Source organism: Rhinichthys klamathensis, unplaced genomic scaffold (genome assembly GCF_029890125.1).
Source record: "Rhinichthys klamathensis goyatoka isolate OS25496 unplaced genomic scaffold, OSU_Roscu_1.1 h1tg000228l_1, whole genome shotgun sequence".
Lineage (NCBI taxonomy): Eukaryota > Metazoa > Chordata > Actinopteri > Cypriniformes > Leuciscidae > Rhinichthys > Rhinichthys klamathensis.
This window is the reverse complement of record NW_026606752.1, coordinates 2,823,729-2,842,595: the sequence shown is the minus strand read 5'-3', so window position 1 is coordinate 2,842,595 and position 18,867 is coordinate 2,823,729. Positions and strand designations below refer to the sequence as shown.

General features: G+C 41.3%; 1 protein-coding gene across 1 annotated transcript; it reads right to left on the bottom strand.

The window, feature by feature from the left end:
• Nucleotides 1-12,012: 12,012 nt before the first annotated feature.
• Nucleotides 12,013-17,931, bottom strand: acot19 (acyl-CoA thioesterase 19). The gene is made up of 10 exons (XM_056264889.1): nucleotides 17,736-17,931; nucleotides 17,539-17,638; nucleotides 15,312-15,502; nucleotides 13,579-13,748; nucleotides 13,193-13,312; nucleotides 13,009-13,091; nucleotides 12,811-12,904; nucleotides 12,624-12,704; nucleotides 12,383-12,524; nucleotides 12,013-12,174 (listed from the first exon to the last, which is right to left on the bottom strand). The coding sequence occupies exons 1-10, from the start codon at nucleotides 17,929-17,931 to the stop codon at nucleotides 12,050-12,052; spliced, it is 1,302 nt and encodes a 433-aa protein (XP_056120864.1). The 3' UTR covers nucleotides 12,013-12,049.
• Between the last annotated feature and the right edge of the window lie 936 nt (nucleotides 17,932-18,867).

Sequence of the window (18,867 nt, the reverse complement as noted above, 5' to 3'; positions counted from 1 at the left end):
ATGTGTTTGACAAGAAGCTGAATCTGAAGCAACATGAGTTTACTTGCTTAGATTAAATGCTTTACTACTGCTTTAGAAGGTGTGTCTACTAACAATGCATTTCCTTCGGAAGAAAGAATGCAACGAATGTTTGGGAATTTATTATACTGAATGATGCAGGCTAGTGGGAACTTGATTAATAATTCAGGATATCTACCACAAATCATTGTAAAAATCATTCACTGGGAACAAAGCAAACGCTTTAGATAAAATGCTTGGTTGTTTCATGCACCTATTTTTAGTGGCAGTCTCACTTGGTGTCCTAAGGCAACAAATACTACAAAAATAGTGTTAGACGTGTTTGCATATAGATGTAAAGTTTTCATTTAGCTGAATATATACAATATGTGTAAACAGTAGTTGCCAAAAGTGATTGGTTTATGTTCTAAATGTAACTAAATACGGAAAACTTTTTATGCGTTTACATGACGGCGGCGTTTGGGGGCCTGAAAACGCAAGGTTTTTTCAAACTTTTTGTATCGTTACCGTCTCCATGTAAACTACAAAAACGAGAATTTGTGAAAATGATGACGTCACGCGCATGCGTATTATAGACGTGTAGTGTTTCTTTACAAAGTGACATCGCCACCTACTGGCCTGGCAGCATAATATAACATTTTTAGTGTGAACGAACGGTGACCGTTTTGATAAGTTGTTGTCTGTACACGAAAAACACAAGGGAAAAACGTTTCCGTGTTTAGAACATCGTTGTCGTGTAAACGTGCCCTCAGTTTGGTTTTGTTCTGTTCCTGTTTGCCTGTGTTCCCTGTCATTGTAAGTTACCGTGGTTACTGATTTGAGTTACGCACCTGTTTCATGTTCATGTTATCTACCCTGTTTATTTAAGCCCTTAGTTCCTTCTGTTCGTTGTTCGGTGTCATCTTTACTTTGAGTGTGTTCATGCTCTTTTGTATTTCTTGTGTATTCTCCTGCATTTTGGTTTAATCATTAAAAACTTGGTAGAATTAGTACTTCCTCGTGTGTTGACTAGAGAACACACCAAATAACCTGACACGGAGGGGATATATGTTTTTAATGGCCCTACAGGTTTGATTAAACCATCAAAATATGAGGAAAATATTTGATTGAATATGAGGGAAGAACAAAACACTTGATAAAAGTATTTATCTGACAAAATTATTTGGTAAATAAGGCAAACTACTGCTACAGGTTTTATTTTACTATGCAAAAAAAGGCATAGAAAAACAAAAAGCTCACAGGAAAAAGCAAACATTGACTACAACATAATCAGTTATTAATATTTTGTTGGTTCCCTCCTGTTTTTGCTTATTTTCATAATTTCTTTCTCTTTCAGCAAATCATGTCCGCACAATCTTGCATAAATTGCCTAATTTGGAGAAAGATTTGTTTGTTTGTTTGTTTTTTAAATGAAGGCAAGACACTACAGGCAAATCCATATTTTTTTCAGGCAATGGTACATTTTTTAAAAGTTTTTTTCTTTTAGACTAATGAAAATATACTAAATGGATTTCTTTTTTCTTCTTCTTCTTCTTCTTTTTTACAGAAGGGTGTGTATAACATTCTCCTGACTTTTACAACATTTCATTCCTAAATATATGGCGAAAATGTTTTTTCTGGCTGATGATAGTATTTTTATTTATTTATGGGGTGATAAAAACAGATAGCTGATCTAAAATCCCCTCTGTAAAAACCTTTAACTCTAAAATATCAACAATAGAATTGTGAACCTGGCTTTATCCAATGTTCAGATTTTTATTCTGGAAATGTATGCATAGTATTTAGTGCATATTTAATTATATTTAACAATATGGTGATATATATTTTAATATATTTAAAAAAAAAATCCTATTCACCTGCTGGGTCTTTTTCAGCAAGGCCACTAGTAAAGTAAAGATATTTATAATTAAATTTTAAATTACAATTTTTAATAAGAAGAATTTGGACTAAATTTGTACATGGACATATGACACTTTCATGCCTATTTACATTTATATTAAATTTCAACAAACAAGCTCTTTTTGTTATTGTGCTTTTAAAAGTGTCTGTAAAGGAAGACAAGAATGTTCTTAAAGGTTAAAGGTCAGCCCAGGGCAAGAGAAAAACACTATTAGGTGTCCTTTTCAAACTTTTTCCATTTCTCCAAAGTCATATTATTTGCAAACGCAACAAAATCCCCTGAAAGGCACTTGAACAGTTTACTTGATACAAAGAGTTTTTATTTTTTTATTTTTTTAAAGGCAGATATGAACTTTTAACTTATTTTGCATGGATTGCTGCAAACATTTTTGGTTACGGATGCCATTAGAAATTCCTAATTTTCCACAGCTACGACTGTCTTCATCTGTGTACATAAACTTTAAACATATCAATCAAAAAGTAACATTTCTTTATAGGGGTAAAGGCAGTTTTAATGCACATTTAGGACAAGAATCTCTCGAACATCTTCTTTATTGCTACAAATTATTACCCGAATAAAATTGTACGCCAGTGGCTGTGTAGCGATACTGATAAACACAGCGCATCTGGGCTACAAATCACAGAAATACATTTTTAAACTTTTCAAAGGATTTTTATGATCTCAAAGTCAACAGCTGTGGTTAGCAACCACATACCAACCAGGCCAATACATCTCTCTCTCTCTCTCTCTCTCTCTCTCTCTCTCTCTCTCTCTCTCTCTCTCTCTCTCTCTCTCTCTCTCTCTCTCTCTCCTCGCTCATCCCCTTGAGGGTGTTTTTGGCATCTGTAGACGTTTACAGACCCAGACAAAATGCAAATGTATCAATCAAAAATCTTTGCAGCAAATCTTAAGCAACTCTGCCATGTTTGGAATGGCAGTTAAGGTATTAAATAAAGTCACTGCCTTGTCCTATTCTATTTATTATATCAATGCAATAAGGTAATGTTGACCAGGGCTACACCGCAAATTTGCTTAAATGCAAATCATCACAACATTAATCAGATTACATATCCGACTTGCAGTGAGTTTATTAGTCTTAATCGCCGCTTTGTTGTTTATTTGCCATCTTGCAGTTAGTCAATTATTTGAAGATGCCGTCTGGAATAAGTTAAAAGGTTTTGGATATTTTATGAGACGTGATTCTCTCATCTTTTTTAATGCAAAAGCACTTTGGATTACCAGCTCACACTTCCATAGCAAATCAAAACAGATGCGTGTATGAAGACTGCGGGATGCGTCTAATCTTGTGTTAAAGAAAAAATAATGACTGTGACTCAATTCTCAGTTTTTTTCAGACACTGCTGTGAAAAGACAAGAAAGAAAAATATCTGATAAATGCATTTGACTGTAAACATTAATCAAGTTGGAGGAAAAAAACAATAATATGCTTAGTATTGTAAACACGTAGATCTACACTGTAAACAATTTCCACCTATTTCAGCTTAAAAACTGTCAATTTTAAAAACTCAAATAGTTCCAAGTCAGTTCAACTTAAATTACATTAAACTGACTTTAAAAAATCAAGTTGAATCACGTATAACTTATTTTAAAAAGTTAAAAAATTGCTAATGCTAAGTTAATGTAAAGAATTTTTTTAGTGTATTGTCCTAAGCTTTCCTCAGTCTGCTTTATATGATTAAAATAATATTTAGATAATATTTTTCATGTTATTAAAATGCATTAAATTACATTAAAAATGCTATTTTTGATATAATAAAAATACTTAAAAAAATAATCACATTGTATTTATTTATTTATGTATTTATTTAATTTTTACTGAGACTAGGGCTACTTGTCACATTTTTACTCCAGTGAATTTGTCTGGTATTTTTATTTTTTAAATCCCATTGTTGTATAAATCTTAAAATCTTTAGTACAGAAGCTTCTGAATTAATTTTAAACAATAAATAGTTATGAAATGCAACATCTAATGCAGAAAAAGTAAAATGGTAATATACAAACAAATATTGTAATTTAAATGTATAATATTTAAAATACGCAGTGTTAGGGAAAGATACTGCGTTTTGTGATACTCCCTAAAAAGTAACTACTTGCGTTGCTGCAACCCGATCACACTGAAACCCGATCACACTAAATGCGTCTCTATAGCACGCAGTATGTTTATCGTGTAATTTATATGCGAAAATTAGTTTTTACGTGCATAGGATACGCATGAGTTGGTTAGGGTAGGTTTAGTAGTAGTGGTGTGGGGTGCGTGTGTATTATACGTTTGGGTAGAATTAGTGGTGTGGGGTACGTGTGTATTACACGCAAATGAACTGCGTATCAAATGCACGCGAAAACGTGCATTCTCTCTAGAGAGGGAACGAGTACTGCGTAATAGCTTTACGCTAGGGGAAAAACTCTTTTCCACGAGATATTGAAGCCAAAAATTATCCTTAATTTTTTATTAATGTAAAACGCTTTCCAGCAGCAAGCAGACATAGGCGAAACAGCTCGCGCGCCTATTGGCTGCTCTTGCGGCAAATGCAGCAGCCTATCGAGAGAGACTCTGCGTGACGTAATGACCAATGGGAGCAATTCGCGCCCATATCGTCACGTCCCGCCAGAAAGGGCGTGGTCTCACCCTATAAATATGCTCGTTAGGCTGGTACAAGCTGGTTTTTATCGCTGAAGCGAACCAGAGCGTATTCCAAGCACGGCAAGATACGCAGTACTCGTTCCCTCTCTAGAGAGAACCGAGTACGTTCTCTTACGAGAGTATCTCTCGTACTGCGTAATAGCTTTACGCTAGGGGAACACAATGCAACATGCCGTGCGTACAGGGATCCAACACCAAAGTCCCAAGGGCCGAAGCCCAGGGCTCATGTAGTGCATAATCACCATAAACTCACATAGAGTGGAGGAAGAGAGGCTGGAAGCGTCATTCCCTATAAAATAGCACCCAGCGGGGCTATCATATGACAATAAAACGCGCAGCCAGGGTGAAAGCTTTCAGCCTGATCTGGGTGGCCATACGTGTGTCAACACTCATGGGGCTGCAGTAAACTCAGCATCTGGGCCGCACAGCGGGGCAGATAGCACTGAATTTTAGACCGCCAAAAGCTTAGCTTGTAAGGCGGGTACCTCCAGGTTATAGTATTTTATAAATGTAGACAGCGAGGCCCAGCCCGCGGCCGTACAGATATCTTGCAGGGAAACCCCGCTCGACCAAGCCCACGAAGAGGCCACGCCTCTCGTGGAGTGCGCTCTGACACCCAAGGGGCACTGTAGGCCCTTTGCAGAGTAAGCGAGCGCAATGGCATCCACTATCCATCTGGATAGGCTCTGTTTTGAGGCGGCGAGTCCCTTGGAACGCCCGCCAAACAAAACGAAAAGCTGCTCCGTCTGTCTGAAAACAGACGAGCGTGACACATAAGCTCTCAATGCCCTGACGGGGCAAAGGAGACTCGCGTCCTCCTCCTCACTGAGAACCGGAAGGGCGGACAGGGAAATTACCTGGGCCCTAAACGGTGTATTGAGGGATTTCGGGACATACCCGTGCTTAGGTTTGAGAATGACCTTCGAGTCATTAGGCCCAAACTCCATACACGACGCGCTTACTGAAAGCGCCTGCAAGTCCCCTATGCACTTCACTGAAGCGAGAGCCATGAGAAACACTGTTTTGAACGACAGGGGTTTCATGTCCACCAGCTGGATTGGCTCGAACGGGGCGCCTTTCATGGCCTCCAGGACCGTGGAAAGGTCCCACGTCGGGACTGAAGGGGGCCTGGGAGGGTTCAGCCTCCGAGCTCCCCTAAGGAAACGCACGACTAAGTCGTTTTCCCCCAGCGACTGGCCAGACACCGGTTTTGCAAACGTTGCTATGGCTGCCACATATACTTTGAGCGTGGATGGGGTCCTGCCCTTATCCAGTAGCTCTTGAAGGAAGGAAAGCACTTCCGAAACCCCGCATTCCACAAGTGAAAAGCTCTGGGCTTGACACCATGCAGAGAAAACAGACCATTTCGAGGAGTAGAGCCGCCTGGTAGACGGAGCTCTAGCCTGCGCGATCGTGTTTAACACTCCTTCTGGGAGGCTAGCGGGTACCCGTTGATGGCCCATGCGTGCAGGGACCACAACTCCGGGCGAGGGTGCCAAATCGAGCCCTCCGCCTGAGAGAGGAGGTCTCTCCTCAATGGTACAGGCCATGGGGCAGTGCTGGTCAGCTGCATCAGGGCAGGGAACCACGTCTGGTTTGTCCAGAGCGGAGCTACGAGCAGCACTGGGCATCCGTTCTCCCTGATTCGTTCCAACACCTGAGGCAGGAGCGAGACAGGAGCGAGACAGGAGGAAAAGCATATAGGGGGCAGCGGGGCCAAACATGAGCCAGCGCGTCCTTGCTTTTCGAGAAAAACTCCGGGCAATGAGCGTTTTCGTGGGACGCGAATAGGTCCACCTGTGCTCTGCCGAACGTTTTCCACAGCAGCTGGACCGTCTGCGGGTGCAGCGACCTTTCCCCTGCTGGAACATTGTTCCTGGACAGTCTGTCTGGTCCCACATTCAGGTGACCAGGCACGTGCGCTGCTCTCAGTGAGAGCAGGCTGTGCTGAGCCCAGACCAGGAGGCGTTCCGTCAGCCTGTGAAGGTTTCGTGACCTGACGCCGCCCTGGCGATTTATGTATGCCACCACTGACATGTTGTCCGACCGGACCAAGACGTGGTGGCCTGTTACCTGGGGACAAAAACGCCATAGCGCTTTGTCGACTGCTATCATCTCCAAGCAGTTTATGTGAAGGAGCTTTTCCCGTTCTGACCACAGGCCAGCTAGCGGTCTGCCCTCGAGCAGCGCTCCCCATCCCGAGGTGGAGGCGTCCGTAGACACCACCTTCACACTCGAAGCGGTCCCCAGACTCACACCTGACTGATACCAGTCGGTTATTTTCCAAGGTTCCAGAGCTGAAACACACTGTAGGTTGACCCTGAGGCGAAACAGACCCGCTGTCCATGCCCTGGGTGGAACCCGCGCTTTCAGCCACATCTGCAGTGGGCGCATGCGAAGCAAGCCCCACTGGAGTACAGAGGCCGCTGAGGCCATCAGCCCCAGCATTTTCTGAAACCTTTTGAGCGGAACTATCGAGCCGTGGCGGAAGGATTTCGCGACGCGCTGAATATTTAGTCCGCGCTCTGGTGACAGGCGTGCCGTCATGGATGGCGAGTCTAACACTGTTCCCAGAAAGGAAATTTTCTGACTGGGAGACAGTGAGCTCTTCGCCCAATTGACTGTGAGGCCCAGCTCCTCGAGGTGCTCGAGTAATGCGGCCCTGTGTTCTATGAGCTACGATCGTGATCGAGCTAGAATCAGCCAATCGTCCAAGTAGTTCAGGACTCGCATGCCCTGAAGTCTCAGGGGTGCGAGCGCCGCGTCCATGCACTTCGTGAATGTACGAGGTGCTAGGGACAGGCCGAACGGCAGGACTGTGTATTGATATGCCTGGCCCTCGAAAGCGAATCTCAAGAATCGCCTGTGATGGGACGCTATTTGTATTTAGAAATAGGCGTCTTAAAGAGCTATTGACATAAACCAGTCCCCGTGGCGCACTTGCGCGAGGATTTTCCTGGTCGTAAGCATTCTGAACTGGCACTTCACAAGCGCTCTGTTCAGCTGTCGCAGATCTAAAATGGGGTCTGAGACCTCCATCTTTTTTCGGTACCAGAAAATATCTGCTGTGTAGGCCCCCTTTGCTCTGAGCTTGAGATAAAGGTTCTATAGCACCTTTGCTCAGTAGTTTCGCTATCTCGGCTCGAAGTAGATGAGATACTTCGTTTTCCACCGTCGTCTCGACGCGCGCCGTATAACGGCGGGGACGTCGAGCGAACTGTAGCGAATAGCCTCTTTTTATAGTGTTCAGCACCCATTCTGATACCCCAGGAAGCTGTGCCCACACTTTCGCGTGAATAGCTAGGGGTAGAATGAGATCTGGGCTCTGGCCGAGACATAGTGACGGCAAGAGAGCTCCGGCGTGCTGTAACGCAGACACTGTGTTTACAGTGTGTGAGGCGGGGGGCGCGCCGATCGCGGCGGGCAGCCTGGCCGCGCTCAAAACCCTTATAGCAGTTTGCTGAGGGAGAGAGAGCGGGGCGAGCCCCGTGGGGCTTAACATGTCTGTGAGTGAATGTGGGCGCAGGACAGCGGGCACATTTACTGCACTGAAAAACACCGTCGGCCTGAGCTGACTGAATGCGTGTTGGTTTCGTTTTCACAGAACCCGTGGGACATGTGGTGTGTAGTGTTTGTGGGCACTGAGACGTGGGCACATTCACTACATTTAGTGCACAATCGACATGAGGCGATTTTGTTTGTGCGAGCCCTGCATTTTTGCGGGCTGTGTTTGTGTGTAGAAATGAGCCCTGGGTTGTAGGCATTTTCAATACACTCATAACACCATCGGCTGTGGCCGGAATACCAGAAAATACACCATTTATGTGATTTATCTGGGTCGCCGTGGGAACAGCATTTGTGTGCAGGCAAGCGGGCATGGTACTGGCTTGCTTACTGCAAAATACACTGGAACAGTCACATTTTCTGGAACTGAACGAGCGAAAATTTCAGTGGAAGTCTGGCCACGGCGAGACTGAAACACCGTCGATTTCCTAGGAGGCTAGGAAGACTTGTGTTGGTTTCGTTTTACAGAAACCGTGGTAGTGTTTGCGGGCACTGGGTTGTGGGCACATTCACTACATTTAATGCACAATTGACATGCGTCGATTTCATTTGTGCGAGCCCTGTACCGTGGCGGGCTGTGTTTGTGTGTAGAAATGAACACTGGGCTGTGAGCATTTTATTACACTTATAACACCATCGGCTGTGGCCGGAAAACCAGAAATACAATGATTACATGATTTTTCTGGGTCGCCGTGGAAACGGCCTTTATGTGCAGGCAAGCGGGCCGTGGTACCAGCTTGTTTACTGCAAAATACACTGGAACAGTCGCATTTTCTGGAACTGAACGAGCGAAAAGTTTCGGTGGAAGTCTGGCCGCGGCGAGACTAAATTTTTATCTGCTGCAAGAGCCGGGATCGAACACGGGTCTCTCGCGTGAAAGCTTTGGGTTCCGCCACTGGGCCACAGGGAGAACTACACTAGCGCAAGCAGATAAGAGAGCGTCATCACAGTTTTGTGTGTGTCTGCGTTTGTATGCAGGTGTGCGTGTTATACAACAGGCTCATTGCTGCAATAATGACATTTTCAGCCGCTCAAACTAGGAGCTGAGAAATGTTTGAGAAATGGAGATTAGTCCGGCCTCGGCGGGGACTAAAACACACTCTTTTCTCATTTGCCGGTGACGCACGCCCATGGGGGGCGGGGTAGATTTCTTATAACGTAAAGAAAGCTAGCCGCGGTTTTAGGGCTCGCGGTCTTGATGCTGGCCCGTTTCCTTGACGACACGCGGACAGAAGGCGGAGGTCCACAGAGCTCGCCTGTTGCGCGGCGGTTGCGCGGGCGCCTCCCAATCGAGGCCGATGCTTTCCACGGCCTGAGAGAGCAGACGCATCAGCTCAGTCTCAATGGAAACGCTAGCGGAGGGGAGGTCCACGGAGCTCGCCCAATCCTCGCTATCGGATGCCAGAAGAGAACACGCCTCGGTGGGTTCGTCGAACTCGTGGACGGACGCGGCGGCAGGCGGCGGCCGTTGTCCGTCAGTGAGCGACTCGAGCGAAGCCGGCGAAGCTGGCGGGCGAACCGGCGAGCTTTGGCGGGCTGGAGAAAGCTCGGGAGCGCGCTGGGCGCGGCGCTTCTTGCGGCGCGGCACCACGGCGGGCTGTGGTGAAGGCTCGGAGAATGATGCCAGGCGAGTCCTCAGAGTCACCATAGGCAAAAACTCGCAATGAGGGCATCCGCCGTCAGCGAGCGCGAGAGCCGCGTGATCCTCACCCAGGCAGGAAACACAGATGACGTGCCGGTCTCCATCGCTGAGCGGGGCGCGGCACGAGCCACAGGATGGCATCTTTAAAAAGACGCAGGTCTTTTGTGAAGAGAAGTGTGAGTCGCGTCAAGTAAGCGAGCAAACACTCTCAGCAGAGTAAAGATACACAGAGTATAAAAGGATATAGAACGCCGGAAAGCGCAGCAGGTACGGCAGTTGAAGGCGGCGAGGCCAGCGACTCCAGAGCTCGTCCCGCTGAAAGGCTTGCTTCGACGGCGCGGCTTCTCACTCCGGATCCAGCGATGCGTGTGCGTCGCTGAAGAGATAAAAATCAGCTTGTACCAGCCTAACGAGCATATTTATAGGGTGAGACCATGCCCTTTCTGGCGGGACGTGACGATATGGGCGCGAATTGCCCCCATTGGTCATTACGTCACGCAGAGTCTCTCTCGATAGGCTGCTGCATTTGCCGCAAGAGCAACCAATAGGCGCGCGAGCTGTTTCGCCTATGTCTGCTTGCTGCTGCAAAGCGTTTTACATTAATAAAAAATTAAGGATAATTTTTGGCTTCAATATCTCGTGGAAAAGAGTTTTTCCCCTAGCGTAAAGCTATTACGCAGTACGAGAGATACTCTCGTAAGAGAACTGCGTATCATATGCACGTAAAAACTCATTTTCTCGTATAAATTGCACGATAATACACAATGCCTGCTATAGAGACGCATTTACGTGAGAACAGGCTGGTTACTTAGTTACTTTGTATGGAAAGTAATGCGTTACATTACTTTTGTGTTACTTTTTCTCACCTGAGCTGTGGTTGCTTGTTTGTTTTTTAATAACAAAAAAGTTTGACTAATGTAAAGGCGCTTTCACACCAGTGATATAAATAATCCTCGGGCTGAAGGAAATGCAAATTCACGTCTGTACAGTAGAAGGCGCCGCTCAAACAAACCTTTCAGCTGTTCTGCCGAAACGCAGAAGAATATGAAGGAGAAGAAAGTTCAACAGTAACAAAAAAATGAAACTCAAATGTGATATTTAATACTGTAATTTTTGCTTATTAGTATAGTTGAATTGGCTCATAAAAGGTCAGCAGCAAAGATATCGGTTAATAAAGTGAGATTAAATACATAAAGTACATGTGTGTTAAGATTTCATTACTGCAGGTTTGTATAATATTCTGAGTTTGCATTATCGCTGTTTTAATAGTTTTGAGGAATACTGTATGATTTTGTGCAAGTGAGATGAGTAAATCCTGCTCACATTTATAAATGCATTGTGTTGTTGTTTTTTAAGAAGAAGAAGACACTACAAAAGCACAGCTGTGATTATGAGGTGTCACTCCTGATATCAATCTCATTGTGGACGTTAACAAATGAGACAAATGTTATCATTGTTTGGCGTCTACATCAATAGCTCCACGCAGTGCAATAGCTAACGCTGTGGATCCAGATTTGCTGGTGTAAGATGTTCTGGCAGGCCTGTCTGGAGCTGGCAGCAGCTCCACACATCATGCTTTGATCCTCGTCGCAACGAGAGTTTGTGACAGTTTTTTGGGTATCAAAAGAAGAAAACACAGAACTTATCAATTGAAGTTAGACAAAAATGAAATAAATAAAAACACATAAGCATTTCCTTGATTTGCCTGATATTTTGATGAAGGAGCCCACCGAGACAGCACACTCTCTGACTGGTTTAGAGGCTGGAAAGGACCCTTGGCGTCCCTGCATGAGTGAAATTCAGAGGCCAGTGTATTTCTGAATGTCTTTCATTACTCCAATGCTCAATTCCCACTCCATGATTAAATCAACTAACAAATAACTGAAACTGAAGAGTATGTTATTGGCATTTTTAATTGCACCATCACATATAACCTGTTACAGCTGTTGTAATGGATCTTTGATTAACTGAAAACTGACTCAAAAATGAGTTCAAATTATACTTACAAAGTTCTTCGATAAGTTGTCTAAATGTAAAGATAAATGATTTTGTTTGATAAATTGTGCTTTAATTTTATGATTAGCATCTTATTTTCTTATTTCTCACATTCCAAGGTTTATACATTAGCATAAGTGTAAAAAAAACATGTAATTTAAAATAAAACTTATAATTTGTTATTTTAATTTCTAGTAATTATTTAAATATATCCATTATGTATGTATGTATATATATACACACATGTATATATACACACACATGATGATTAGCATGGTGTAACTTCTATGCTGTTGTCACAGAGATGCTCCTCTAGGAAAGCGAGTGTTTTCTCCCAGGACTCCTCCTGAGCTCGACCGTGAGGCGCTGTCTCTCCTCCCCAAAGATTCACCACTGCAACACACACCACAGTCACTTCAACATCCTCAAATACAACTCACACATGCCATCAACCCTATCTATCTATCTATCCATCTATCTATCTGCAAAGTACGTTCAACACAGAAAATAATGATCTTACCCAGAATTGACCATAATACAAGGGCTAGATAGCTCAAACGCAGTGATAACTAGCTGTTTTATTGATGTTTTAGACTTTAACCTTTGGTCTTTGCCTCCAGTAACTTGAAGTCACTGAATCGGACGTGAGGGCTGTAGGGCGGTTCAATAAGATGACCGGTTCCAGGGTACGAGAGAACAGTTAGCAGATGACCGTTCCCAGCCTTCTCCATCATCTTCTTCATCTGCGGAGGAGGCCATTAGATTTGAGCGTCATGACTGACCTGAGATTAAATGACAGTGCTAAAGACAAACGTTTTAACGTATGAAACTTATCGACTCACATCCGCTGCAGATTCTGATGCCGGACAGTTTTGATCATCCTCACCAGCGATCAATAAAACAGGACATTTGATTTTGCCCATCTGGTGAAAACAAAACCCACCGCATGAACTGTAAGCACATGATGCTTTATAGTAAAAAAATTGCATTTTCTATACCAACTTCCCAGCACAGGGATCATTTTCATACCTCGACTTTCTTGGAAGGGTCAACTGGTATTGGCAACAGCAGATCCCGCCAAATTATTCTCATCTTTTCATCATAGCGCATTTTTTCGACGTTCCTTGGCATTGACAGAATGACAATTGTTAACAGTTAATCATTAACATATAGTCGGTATAACGTAATGCATCCTAATCGTGCCGTAATGGGAAAATTGTTTCTCACTCTTGCATTGCTGCATAGACATCCGCCAAAGATCCTTTGAGCGGCATTATGTGACTCCCACTTGCACAGACCACACACTTGGGCTGAAAGTTTGTCATTAAAGAACAGAAAGCAAATTAAACACATTGCATCACTGAATTTGCATCAAATCTCCAATGTATTGATGTAAATGAGACGTATTCACCTCCATAATTTCTGAGTATGCCGTCAAACCCAGAGTTACAGAGACCCCAAATGACATCCCCATCACAGCTACTTTGTCAGGACAAACTTTAGGGTGTTTTTTTAACAACATAAAGGCAGTCTGAAAATGATTTGACATGCTTTAAATACTTTCAATGCGTAAATTACAGTATATACCTTATTACCCTCCGTAATGCATGAATACAATTGTATGAAATGAAAAATTAATGAAAAAATTTGATGTAAAATTAATTTTAATCCATTGATAAGTACAAAATTCACACAGTCACTTTTAAAAAAAATCAATGCACGGTTGTGTATACACAAAAAGCACCATAAATATATATTTTTTTGTTATATTTTATTTGTTTTGTAGCGCACATGTACCTCAAAGTAGGTGTTGTCCATGTGCTGTAGTTTTCCTTCCGCATTCAGGAGCCCGATGTATTCCAGGGCCAGCGAGACGTAGCCGTGGGAAGCCAGGAGCGCTGAACGATACTCAACACGACCCCCCTGCCCGCCCGAAAGGTCCAGTACAGCAGGGAAGGGTCCAGAACCTGCATTACAAACCCACATGCGTATAAATGAAGTCCCTTAAGCCTCTATAAATGCAGACAGAATGTACAATGATTTACATTCATCTAAATGTACAAGGTTACAGGGTAGGTTGGTTTTAAAATAAGTGCATCTCTTGTGGCACAAGACAAATACATATTTCATGTGCTGTTTCTGAATGATTTGGATTGTTGAATCCTTCATATAGCACTGAGGTGTATTTAAACCTCACTTATATCCTGACCGCATGCTGTCGGTTCGTTCAAATGAATAAGATTTAATACGCAAGATAAATTAAGTATTAAAAAAGAACTAATAAATTATGATAATTATACACCACTGTTCAAAAGAATAAGTCTCTTTTGCTCACAGAGGTTTCATTTATTTGATCCAAAATACAGTAAAAATAATAATATTGTGAAATATTATTACAATTTAAAATAACTGTTTTCTATAAATGTAATTTATTCTTGTAATGCAATTTTCAGCATCATTACTCCAGTGTCACATGATCCTTCAGACATCATTCTAATGATTTGCTGATCAAGAAACATTTCTGATTATTATCTTATTTCTTCTTATTGTAATGTTAAAAAATAATTGATAAAAAAAAATGTCAGGATTCTACACGTTTGATCAATTTAATGCTTCATCGCTAAACAAGTATTAATTTCTTCTTCTTTTTTTATAACTGACCAAAACATTTGAATGGCGGTGTAAATAAATTACTCCAGTATCATTACTCCAGTGTCACATGATCCTTCAGACATCATTCTAATGATTTGCTGATCAAGAAATATTTCTGATTATTATCTTATTTCTTCTTATTGTAATGTTAAAAAATAATTGATAAAAAAAAATGTCAGGATTCTACACGTTTGATCAATTTAATGCTTCATCGCTAAACAAGTATTAATTTCTTCTTCTTTTTTTATTACTGACCAAAACATTTGAATGGCGGTGTAAATAAATTTGATAAAATAAATAAATATATTAAATAATAAATAAAACAATTTGTGCATTATTACGTAGCTTATTTTTGTTTTATATTATTATTTTTATTTTATTATTATTTTATATTGATAGTATTATAATTAAATATAAATAAAAATTATTTCACAATACAATTAGCCTATGTAATATATACTAATGAATGATAGACCAATAGGCTTTATGCCGAGCGTCACGTGACCAAGCCGGAAAACAGATCACATCGCTTCCGATTCAGGTCTTTTGTATGTGCTTCATGAATTTTTTTGCGAGATAACTTAAAACGAGTAAGCAAAAATGAGCACAACCAATGTCCCTCGCATGTGCAGATTGATATTTAAAAGTTTTTTAATTTTTCTTCTACACACTAACGTTTAGATATTTAAATAGCATAAAACACCAATAACAAAGTGAACTTAGTAGGTTAGCTGATTACCTTAAAAATCCATAGATATCGTAGTTAGTTCTTACGGCCGTTAACACTTTCTCTGACAAGCGGATGCAATGAGACCCGTTTTCCGTGACGCTCGGCATAAAGCCTATATATGGGCAAACATCTAATCATTAATCCATACCTGGGGGAATGAAGAGTGTCCCCTTTATCCCGCGCTCTGCGACTTCAACCCTCTGGACATCAGGAGCCACATACCAGCGTTCAGCAGTAGCTGATGTGAGGGGTGTGTGATGCTTGAAGCCCTTAGCAAGGTGTCCTTCATGCACAGAAAACACCACTTTAACTGGTGTCTGGACATTGTTCTTCTGAAATCTGTCAATTCAAATCAGGATACACTAAATGAGCTTTTACGGCACATTTACACGGGCGAAATCCACTCATTTCCAAAGATATTCACGTGACCTGGAATTTTGCGTGATTTTGCGCAGATTTCGCAACGGGTTCAATTTCGTAGCACAAATTCACAGCGTTGATACATTACCAGAACCCTGCTTGAAAGTGACTTATGTTTAAGGTGCGCTTCATACACACCGCCTCACTATTAGACAATAGCCTACACTTCTTTCTTTTTTTTCGCTAATGTGATCGTCTATAGTGTAGCAATTAGTGATGGGTCGACTTCTTTTTTTTTTCGCTAATGTGATCGTCTATAGTGTAGCGATTAGTGATGGGTCGATAAACGATTCGTTCATTTTCAATGAATCTTTAATATGACTCATGACCAGCGAGTTGTCTCAGAAAGTGATTTTGTTCATTGTGTGTTGACCGCGCATACGCAAAATCCCATAGGTTCTGTACAAGAAACAGAAATTATTAATTCACTTCTCGAGTCTTTGGGTTCGATTTGTTCATCCTTTTGTCACGTCACAGGCCCACATGAAACAGAAATGATTAGTTCACCTAAGTTGCGTCCCAAATGACGCACTATACACTATGCACTTTTACACTATGTAGCCTACTTATGCACTATATAGCCTAATCATCCGTTTAGTGTATAAATTGTTATTTTTTCATTCACTGTCGGAGTCTGATAGCCCCTCCCCCTCCGCTACATAATTACATGTACAAGTACAGTCGAGTACACAAAGTGTCCAACATTCAAAATGACTTTTTCCCCGCCATTGACGTTAATTTCCGGCTTTCCATGTTTTCACTGTTATATGGTAGGGGGCGCTATGACACATCTTCTGAAAGAGTACTGAATCTCCTGATCAAAACACAGGCAAAGAAGAAGCAGAAACAAGCGATATCATATGTAAGAAGATGCATATGTAAATAACGCAATCATCAACATTAAACAGCATGAAAATTATCAAAAATGCTGGCAGTGGCTGGCAACTTTTTTCAAAAACGGTGGCGGGGAAAGAGTTAAGTGCATCATCCGGATATTTAAAGTGTACTTATTATATGTGGAATTTTAAGTGTGAACACTACTCGCACTATTTATACTAAAAACAAACATAGAAAAGTGCATAACTACGCAAATTGGGACGCACCTCTAATCTTCGGGTCTGAGTCGGTCATTCTTTTGTCACGTGACGGCTATATTGGATACAGAAATTAGTTAATAAATCCCAAACCTCCTTACAATGCACATAGGGTTTTTTTGTTGTTGTTTTTTTTTACTCTTACAGTTACATGATGCTTTTCTGGTCTCAAATTTCTTACAATTTATACATTTGTGAATTTTTGTTATAATGATTCAGTGACTCGGAGCCGAAGACTCTGGAGGGGAACTTATCATTTCTGTTTCCGGTACAGACTGCATAGCTTCAGCCTATGGACATGTGACGTGACAAACCATCATACTAGACCCGCTTCGAGCGGGATTGGAACCGGGGTCTCTGGCATTGGAGGTGTGCGCACTAACAAGGACGCTAAAGACCTCAGTCACTAGCGTACCTCTTGAGGCCATGCAGGCGAGTAAGGTTTACCTGCAAAGCTCTTTGGCCTACGTCCGTTACACACGGCTCACTCAGAAGTCACTTTAAAACCAAACATCTTTCTGTTGTGTTGGTCAACATGGTAAACCTGTTGAAAAATCTGCGAGGGAAAATAATTTGCCGCTCATGAAATTCCAAAACACGTGGATTCCTATTTTAATGAATGGATTTCTCCAGAGAAAATTCAATAAATGTTATCTTCATGATACTCACTCTACGATTCTCATTTTGTTTTTCCTCAGAAAAAAAAATTAACAGCATACAGTTTTGGAAAGACATTTGGGGACTAAACAATGGCAGAATTTTCATTTTATGGTGAACTGTCACTTTAAATAATAACTTCACTCATTCAATAAAAAAAATGTGGTGCGGTTGTTTATTATCTCTTTATCTTTATTTACTTACCGGCGAACTGTTTTACTTTCAGGAACAGGTCTCATACTCCACAGCAGAGCCATGGCTTCAACTCCCTCAAATGTCCCACCAAGACTTTTATCTCTGGAAACTGTGTAATAATAATTCAGTGAATCCATTATGATAAAAAAATGCGTCAAAACACACAAAACTGCATTTGTATGTGAGTTTAAAATGAAGTACTGTACCCTTAACGGTCCCTGAAGAGTCACTGGTGTAGTGGCCGAATGCTTCCCAATCGTCTCCATCGTCAGAGTGAATCAGCGCGTGAAGAGTGATTTTGGAATCGGCGGGCAAGAGCTCAACTTCCACCTCAAATTTTTCATCAACCAAGCAAGTTGAAGGATGAACAGAAAGTAAAGGACTCGACTCTGTCTTGGCCATTTTATACCTTTAAAATTGAAACTGGAATCGCTGTTTTTTTTTTCTGAACACAAACTGTGACAAAGGCTTTTATAAGACGTTTAACCTGGTTATTGTCCTATAGGGTACCAGTCCACACAGACAACTCCTTATATGGTTTGTTCTGAAGTTCTTCGATAAACATTAAGCCCATAAAAACGTAAACGGTTATTGAGACTGATGATAAATGCCTTATATAGGCTAGATAGTTTGACCTAAGTAACAGGATATCTATCATAAAAAAACTAATTTTAGAACACTGATATAAGATGTACAATATAATCAGGTCTGTATAGAAAAAAAGGGAAATTCATTTAATAGTTGATACATTTTGATGCAATTTGTGGTATAATTGGTTAGAAAAACACATTTTACTAGGAATAAAATAACAGGTGTAATCATGAAAGATGGATTAATATTCTGTTCATTGAAACAGTTCATTGCAACTATCACTGCTTTTCTTTCAAATATAGAAAGTATGCTTTACTACAATATTCATAATTTGTACTTTAAAAATGTACACTTATTTTCTATTGATATTTATTTTATTGTTGATTTGTGTGCTACTTTCCACTGATCTTTGTCCATCAGTCAGTAAACAGTTAAAATGTTATCAAAAAACTGTCACATTTACCGTCACAAAGTCTGTCTGTCATTCTCGGAAGATATGACATTTTTATGGAAGCCTAGAAAAAAAAACATACTTTTGCAAATCTTAATTATGACATAAAAAGTCGAAATTATGATGTACTAAAGTCATAATTATGACAAATGTCGAAATTATGAAATAAAGTCGAAATAAGTCATAATTCTGAAACTCATGTCAACATAATGAGATAAAAAAAATCTAAATGATTACTTTCTGTCATACATTTCCACTTAGTATGTCATCATTTAGATTTTTTTATCTCATAGTTT

Bases quoted from the DNA above. Each gene is read 5' to 3' on its own strand.
- acot19 (XM_056264889.1), bottom strand. From the start codon at position 17,931: ATGGCCAAGACAGAGTCGAGTCCTTTACTTTCTGTTCATCCTTCAACT. The intron at 17,639-17,735 runs GTACAGTACTTC...ATTATTACACAG, and splicing joins CTCTTCAGGGACCGTTAAGG to TTTCCAGAGATAAAAGTCTT. The intron at 15,503-17,538 runs GTAAGTAAATAA...TTGAATTGACAG, and splicing joins GAAAGTAAAACAGTTCGCCG to ATTTCAGAAGAACAATGTCC.